The following is an 8,274-nucleotide window of genomic DNA, read 5'->3' as shown; positions in this document are numbered from 1 at the left end:
CCCCAATATACTTTCTGAGTAATAAGGAGAAGTAAGCATGCTCAAGGCATTTTTCATCTGAAAGATATTCTGCTTAGCATGTAGGGATTCATGTCATAGAATTGGCAACAGGATGTCAGAAATGTCTGCATCTCCCCCTTTTGGTGTCCCTGTGATGCCAAAGACAGCTTAGACCACTTGTCTAGAACTGGCAAAATTAATTCCTCTCTCCCTTCTGTTCAGTAACTTTCAGTGGACTCTTGTCCCTTGGATTTACTGATTATACTTTCTGTCATTAACAGCAGCTAAGGGAAATAACACAGAATAGCTTTCTTTTGTTTGGCATTCTGTACATTAAAGAACATAATATCCTCCTGGTATCGGCTCACTACCAGTCGTAACACATTGCATTGAGCCTCCTCATTCTCACCCTCAGGAGTTCCATCTGTTCCCAAGAAGGCTGCACACACAAGCAGGTGTGAACATGCTTTTATTGGTGGCCAGAAAGCAAAGCAGGAGGTAGCACTGTTGCGCAGCAGTGGGAGGAGGGGTAATGTGAAACTGTGTGTACTTGGGATCTGTGTTTTTACCTTGCCATGGAGACATTCCTTAGAGCAGAAGCCTGTGCATATGCCATGAGAGCATCCCTGACTTCATTTCAGCTGCCCCTGGAAGCCTCTGAGCATCAGCAGATGTTTGATGCATTGTGGAAATGGGACACTGAGCATTTTAGTCGGAGGAGGTAGAGTCAGGTAGGTCTTGGAGCGCAAACTTTCTCAGCTCTTTACGTATCCAGGGCTCAAAATAGAGGACTCTGGTAAATACTTTAGGGAAGATGCAGCTTTTCCGTCCATAAGAAACAATGCCGTGAGCCTTGCCATTGCAGACTAATGGGCCTCCAGAATCACCCTGTGAGGTAGAAGGAGTGGGAGGGGTCAGACATGTCAGAGCACAGCTCCCCCTGCCCTGAGGGAGAAACTGGCCCTCTTGTCTCCCTCTGTGTGAAGAACCTCCTCTTTCAACCATCTCCCTCCAGGCCCAGCTCCGCAGGGCTTGTAGCTGCCTTACTACTCCTCTAAGCCAATCTGTGAAGCAATTCAGGCCTGGAGGCCATCTGAGATTCAAAAACTGCCTTCACATCCCTGAAAAGAAGAATCTAGTCCTATTTTAGACACGTGGGAATATCTGAGCCATCCCACTGTGTTGGGAGGAAATGACAAAGGGTTTGCACGAGATCTGCAGCCTGTGGGAGCAGTGGCTAGGATGGATAGAATATTGCCAGATAGGTGAAAAGGAACATGATGCTGACAGTTGGGGCAAGGTTGGTTCAGTCAGCACGTCAGCTTTGGACCTCCTGTGAGGAGCCTCAGCACATCATCCTGAAGCATCTACTGCATTGTAATCCCCTGCATCCCCCAGCTGAGAAGCAACCTGACTGTCTAGTCCCAACCTCATCCCAGGCTTGGAGCCCAAATTAACACTTACCTTCCAAGTTGATTTTTTGTGATTGGCATCACCAACACAGACCATAGACTGATGCAAGTAGTTTTTAAAATACTTGTCACACACTTCATTACTCTGCACCTTCAGGTTCACCTCCATCAGCACACTAGTCTTATTCTTTGTCTGTGATGTCCTGCCCCAGCCAGCCACTTCGCATGTAGTTCCTGGACCCACACGCTCCTTGTGACTGGGCAAAAGGATATAACTCACTTCCTTAGTGAGTTTGGCCCTTGGCTTCAGCTGCCAAGTAGAGAGAACACAGGGTTAGAGCAGGGAAAGGAATGGGAACAAGTTCATGGAGCTGGGGAAGTGAGCAGGCGGAGATCTCTCAGGCAGCAAGGATATGTGTGTGGGTATACCTTCAGCAGCATGATGTCATTTACATGGTGGTTTTTCGTATAGTTGGGATGGATGACCCAGTGGTCAACGTGGAATTTCTGCTGGCTCCGTTCATTCTTACTTATGTTGTGAGCTCCCAGGGTCACGGTGATATTCACTTTCCTGCCAGGAAACACCAACATATTCCAGCGACACTGACCACAGCGACACAGCCCCCATGGCAGGTGGTTTGAGGGAGGTGGTGGTGGGATATGCCTCCCCAGAAATTAGTTCTCAGCAAGTTGCCCTCTGTAGCCTGGGTTCCTTCCACATTCAGCTGAGGGTTCCTTACCCCATGCTGACATAGCTCTGAGGTGTCCCATTCTGAAGACAAAAGGGGAGGAGGGAATGAGAGACACCAGCCTCTCTTCTCCAACAGCAGCAATGACCCATGGGAGGAACCACAGATCAGGAGACCACTGCGGAGGTGTCCTGTTCCCAGGGGAACACTGCCCCTGGCAGACAATTCCTGCAACCCACAGGGCATGGCTCAGCTCACAGAGAGCCCTGCTGTGCCTGAGGAGACACAGAGTACTCTTTCAGCACAGACCAGGACTGCAGCTCTTCGTGACCGTGTGAGACTCAAAAAAATCACATGTACAAGAAAGACAGAGCCTTACCTTTTACCAGCCACACAGTGAGCTGCTGAGAGCACTGCATCTGGGCGAATCAGGAACCCTCCACACCGAGAGTTGCCTGACACATTTCTAATTGATAAATGAGCCATGTAGGGCCTGGAGTGGGGCTTAGCTTCCCATCCGCCAATGATCCTTCCTGGAAGAGAGATGAGAAGTGTTAATATCGCACATGCCACTATTTCCCATCAAATTTGGAGCTGCATGAGGAGAGAGGGTTATCCTCCGGCATCATAGGCCAGTGATGCCAATAACTCTCCTTCCCTGGGCTGTCCAAAGCATTGCTTATGCCCAATGGAGAGAAAAGCGCACAACACTTCCTGGGGATGGCTGACCACACCTCCTCTGGATGTCTAAAATGCTCTCAAAGGGCACTACACTAGTACCTTTAATGCGTCACTGGTTTCAGGCAGTCTGAGCTGAGAGATATGAGTAGAGCAGAGAGTAGAGATATGAGTAGGCAAGGCAGATTGCCTACTCAGTGCCCATTTCTGCCCTTGCCTGTCCTTGTCTAAATCCCATCTCTCCGTACTCACCAGCCCCAGCCCATGGGAGAAGGAGAAAAGCACTTGCAAGCAGAAGGAGAAGCAGCATCTTCCACCACTGCCCTGAAGAGCCAAAACAGTTGTGATGGCCAGGCAGGAGACAGGTACAGAATGGCAATCTATATATATGAAGTTTTGAAACAGGAAACCTCATCAGCTTGTGTCATCTGCTGCTTCTATTCTTGCAAACCCCAGACTGTGGTTTGGTGAGGGGTTCATGTCACATTCTCTGGTTTTTGTCACCATCTCCTCCAAAAGCTGATATCCCTAGGCTTGTACAGAGTACCCAGAGTACTTGGTACACAGGCAGCAGTGAGAGGAGTGGGAAATCTCCTGTTGAGTGCATATCTCATTGGAGACCCTTGGCAAGAGCCTCCTTGGATCCTAGATGTGGGTTGTTTTGGTTTGTGAGAGCTGAAGAGGGTCAGGCAGAGGTCCTGGTTCTTATCAGAGGGGCTGACGTGATCAGAGGTGCCCTTGGGATATCAGAAATCACCTGTCGGGGTAGCTAAGGCGCATGACCTACTGGAGACTCACAGCCTCGCACCAGTGTTCTAGATGATCAGACAAGTCCATGGTGATGAGGGAAGTCTGAGGTCATGCTGGGAAGTCAGTCCATGGGCCCAGGTCCAGGTCAGCAGGTTACATGGCCGGGCACAGGCACGGCTGAGACACAGCTGGAGCTGGAGCTCAGGTGGGGACCAGAGTCAGAGTCTCCTCTTCAAAGCAGATCCCATGCGAAGGGGAGCAGCCCTGGCTGAGGCCTCTCTGAAGTCCCCCCTGGGACGCTGGCCCCAGTGTTACCAGGGGGAAGGGACACAGCCCTCAGTTGCCCTGGCTCTAGGTTGACCATGAGCCCAGCCAGTCAAACCTCCAGGATGGGGAATGCACTTAAGGCACTGACACTGAGGATGGAGACTGGACAGCCTCTCTGGGCCACTGACTCCTTTGCTTCACAGTTCTCATGGTGAAAATGTTTTTTCTTACACACAGCCTGAACCTCTTTTATTTCATTATTTAGTTATTAATGCCTACCTGTTATCTTCCTGTCTCATGCTCCCACCATTTGCTGCTGAGAAAAGCCAGGTTCCATCTTCCTGGTGGTTGCTTGCAGATATCAGAAAGCTGCTCTTAGGTCCCCCACAAGCCCTCCCCTTCTGTCTGAACAAGTCCAGGTCCCTCAACCTCTCCTCACTGTGGACCCCTAAGGTACTGCACTTCTTACAGGCGTCCAGGGAGAGTATGGCCTATTAAGCACCACCACCACTCCCTCAGCGCGATCATCCAATCTGTTTATACCCATCCAGTTGTCCACCCACTCAGATCGTAACATCCTAAGCTAGACCGAAGAATATCCTGGGAGAGAGTGTCAAAAGCCTTGCTAAAGTCAGGGTAAATGACATCCACTGCTCTCCCCCATCCATAATGCCATAATTAGAGAAGGCAATCGTGTTGGTCAGGCCTGTTTTACCCTTGGTAAATGCTTATTAACTGTTCAGTCCCCTTCCTCTCCCCCATATGCCCTAACGTGCATTATAAGAAGAAGACTTGCTCCAAGACGTGCTTCAAGACTTTTTCCAGACTTCTTAGGAAAGGTCTGCTTCTCCTGTTGCCAGCTTTCACTTCCACCTTTTCATTCTTCCAGAACGTGCCAGCATGACATCTAATCGGGGTTAATCTGTTTCCTGGAAACTTTTTAACAGTCCAGTTTCCGTCCCATCGAGAGATAAAGCAGAAAGCTGCAAACCACTTTGGTTTCTGTGATGTGTGAGATTGTGTTATCAGATGAGCACAGACCCAAACTGAGGAGACATTCCAGACAAGACCAAGCTGCAGCACTGAATGATAAGAAACACTTGAGCAAACTCATACCCTCTTCAGTATTCTGACATTTCCAGCAAAGTGCTGATGTTCTCCGCAATTCCTCTCTTGGCTGGTAACTCAAACAACTGTAAAGTAAGAGATTGTCTTCCCAAGCAGGAAGATATGCTGCAAGGCTTGTGACCTCTTGAATGGGCCTGTGCAACCACACTACTGAGCACATGGGCTGGGGCGTGTCCGGGCCCTGCACGGTGGTGCCATTATACAAGTATATTTCTGTGCACCCAAGAATTTTTCTGTTCAAAATATCAGAAGGGTCAGAGTGGACATGTTTGTGTTGCAGCTTACCAGGGAAATGTTTCTGAAGGTGAACACTGAGCATGCGTACTGCCCCTCTTGGGATGTGTCAGGAGGCATATGGGAGGTGATTGAGACCTCAGTACCTGCTCAGACACTCACAGAGGACTGAGAGACACAAACCTGAGCTGCTCCATTTGCACCAACTACCTGGAGGCATCCCTGGAGCTGACTGTTCCAAGAATCACAGGGAAATCCCAGCTTGGAGGTACCTGGTTGAGTTGCTGTAAAGCACAGGCTGAGCATGCACCCATGCTTTGTGGGTGCTCAGAGGACCAGAACCTGGGCATGAAGTGGAAGTTAACTTTCATGAAAATGAAGACAAATCCTCTCTCCTTTGCCGTGAATGGAGTAGAGTGTACCAGAGGTAGATGGCGTTTAAAAGACTGAAGTTCAGCAAGGCGAATCCAGGCACATCCTTCCACTGCTGCAAATGAAATGAAAGGCAAGTGGTCATTGGAAGTACTGACTGAGGACAAGGCACCTTCAAAGCACTGCAGCTGATACACAGCAGAGGCAGAGGCGTCCTCCCCTGGTTGTGATCGGAAGGGAAAGTCTCACTCCTAATGCCTGAGTGGTGGAGCAGTCAGTAGCTTTGGCAGAGGGTGGAGGTGAGAGGCTGAGAAGACAGAGCTCTGAATGGGATTCCTGGTCCTGCTTCTCTTGGGCAAGTAGCCCTCCTGGCTTTTCACATACCGTTTTACCCTCTCCTGGCTGCAGCACAGTGCCTTTTAATCACTGAAACTCTACCAGTTTGTTCACAATTCTAAATTGTCCAGGCCTCTGCCCTTCCAGGGGCTGCAAGGGGTCTGGCTGCCCTACTCAGGACGAGGATGTGCATCCAGTTGTGCCCACAACAAACCCTTCACTGGAACATTGAATTCAAACTTCAGAGTCACAGAGCTGCAGCGATACCTTCATTTAAGGAAACCACAGGAGCCAGAAAATTAGGACACGTGTTCGACTCTCATTCCTTCTACAATGTGAGAGCTTGGCCAGGTGGCCTCCCAGGTTTCCACACCACACTAACTGGTAGGATTGGGGCTACATGGAGGAGAGAGAAGGGTCCCTCCACTATGTCTCTGTGCTTGGCTTTGCACTCTGTCTGAGAAGGGGGAGACTCTGTCTTTCAGCAGCAACACAACCAATGGCTAAGCTGAGAAGCCAGCTCTGACCTGTGGTTTGTCTCACATGACTTTCTCTTTAATTTAGGCCCCTTGAAGGCTGAGGAACCTTACTGCCTGCAGGCTGAAGGGACCTGCTATGGGATGCCAGGAGCAGAATTTTGGAATTGTAGAAAAGATACTATGGGATGTTTAAAGCAATGGTCAAAGGTGGGCAAAGGGATGGGACTACGATGGCCTAAGGAGAAACATTTGTGGGAAAGGGGGATAAAAGGAGCTGGTTGTGTATAAACAGGTGGCTGTCAGTGCAACTGTCTGGCTATGTCTTCTCATGAAACTCCATCTCTAATGATTTTAAGAATGAGTTGTCTAAGCCCCAAGCCCATGAGAAGAACAGGAACCGTGCTTCTGTCACAGCGCTGTGGGAACTGACAGAGCACATATACGTGCTACATGAGACTTTCTTCTGCCCCTCCCTTCCCCATCACTAGACCACAAGGTTTATTCAGACAGGCATCTTCTTCACCTCAGACATATTTACTTTTCCTGAAAGAATGTCAGCCTCTTCCTTTCATCATTTGCAATGATTTCCACAGCTTTTCACACTCTTATGGTGTTTGAACCCAAAGTGAGAGATCAAGCTCTATGTTGATTTTAACGTTTTTATGATTTCTGCCTGGATAAGAAAACAAGAAGGCACAAATTCAGTGTGAAACTTGAAGCACAATCATTCCTACAGGGCACAAGGGGAAGAACATGCTGATTCAATCTCTACAACCAAAAGAAGGCTGAAAGGATAGAAAAGACATGGAAAGGCTGGATCAACCTGAAGAGGGTGGAAAAAACACCTTTCACAGAATCACAGAATCACAGAGTCATCTCCCCTAATTTTGGACTTCTGCCACTTTTCTACAATCTACAGCTCCTTCCAGGAAAGACACGAGGGATGTTTGAGAATTTCATTTCCTGGTCACAAAATGTAAATCCTGAGAACGCCTCCAGACACAACTTAACATGAGAATAGGAATACCTGCCTTATCTTGAAGATAAACCTTGTCAACTGGGCATGGGTCTTTCACAGGAAGGTGTTTGGTTTGCCAGTGCCTTTTTACCATTGCCTGGCTGCAGCAGGGTGTGCTTTAATTATTGAAACCCTACAGGAAGACCCGACTGCTCAGAGGTGGAAGATTGGTTGAAGATTGGTTAAAGATTAAAGTCTTGTCTGAGTGGCAGCAATGAAAGTGGGGACCGTGAGTCCCAGTCCCCCTGTGACTGGTGTGCCAGGAACTGGAGAGGCCAGCCAGCCAACCTGAGTAGGGTAAGAGACTTGTAAACCAGGTGTTGAAGTGGTCATAAGTTTGGGCTGGGTACCAGACATACCCAGAGTTCAAGAGCTGGCTACTGGAGGGACCAGCAGGACCAAGCCAACCACTGCAGAGACCACGAGGTCTGGCCGTCACCTGAGAGACCCGTCTGTGTGTGTGACTGCATGTGTGAGACAAGTGGAGATGGGAGGATCCAAGGGCCATCTGCTGTGTACGCTGAGTGTCTAAGGCTGGTTACTGGGGGGACACATCACACGTGAATGTCTGTCGATGTGTCTGTCTGTGCAAGTGGGTCTGTGTCCCAACAGCTGGCGTGGGGTTGGGGGCCTCAGGGACTTGCCTGCACAGATGCCAGCAACTGGGAGACCTGGGATCCAGGGTGGCTCCTGGGTCGACAGAGTGTCTAAGGCTGAGTGTCTTAGTGCTGCTGGGGGACCCCTGTGCCTAGGTGTGGGTGCTGGTGTGCGTGCAGGGTGTTTCTATCTATCTGCCTTCATCCATGTCCCTGGTGTGTATGTGCAGTTGTGCCTGGGGTGCACATTTGTGTGTGCCTGGAAGGTCTCAGCCACACCAGGGAGATCTGGTGGGAGCTGCTGTAGCTGCTTCC

General features: G+C 49.5%; 1 protein-coding gene across 1 annotated transcript; it reads right to left on the bottom strand.

The window, feature by feature from the left end:
* Nucleotides 1–532: 532 nt before the first annotated feature.
* Nucleotides 533–3,117, bottom strand: LOC141934106 (cathepsin G-like). Its single transcript, XM_074849402.1, has 5 exons — nt 3,032–3,117; nt 2,481–2,634; nt 1,842–1,983; nt 1,465–1,722; nt 533–888 (listed from the first exon to the last, which is right to left on the bottom strand). The coding sequence occupies exons 1-5, from the start codon at nt 3,087–3,089 to the stop codon at nt 709–711; spliced, it is 792 nt and encodes a 263-aa protein (XP_074705503.1). The 5' UTR covers nt 3,090–3,117; the 3' UTR covers nt 533–708.
* Between the last annotated feature and the right edge of the window lie 5,157 nt (nt 3,118–8,274).

Source organism: Strix aluco, chromosome 24 (genome assembly GCF_031877795.1).
Source record: "Strix aluco isolate bStrAlu1 chromosome 24, bStrAlu1.hap1, whole genome shotgun sequence".
Lineage (NCBI taxonomy): Eukaryota > Metazoa > Chordata > Aves > Strigiformes > Strigidae > Strix > Strix aluco.
The sequence above is the reverse complement of the archived record's forward strand: the minus strand, read 5'-3'. Positions and strand labels throughout refer to the sequence as shown.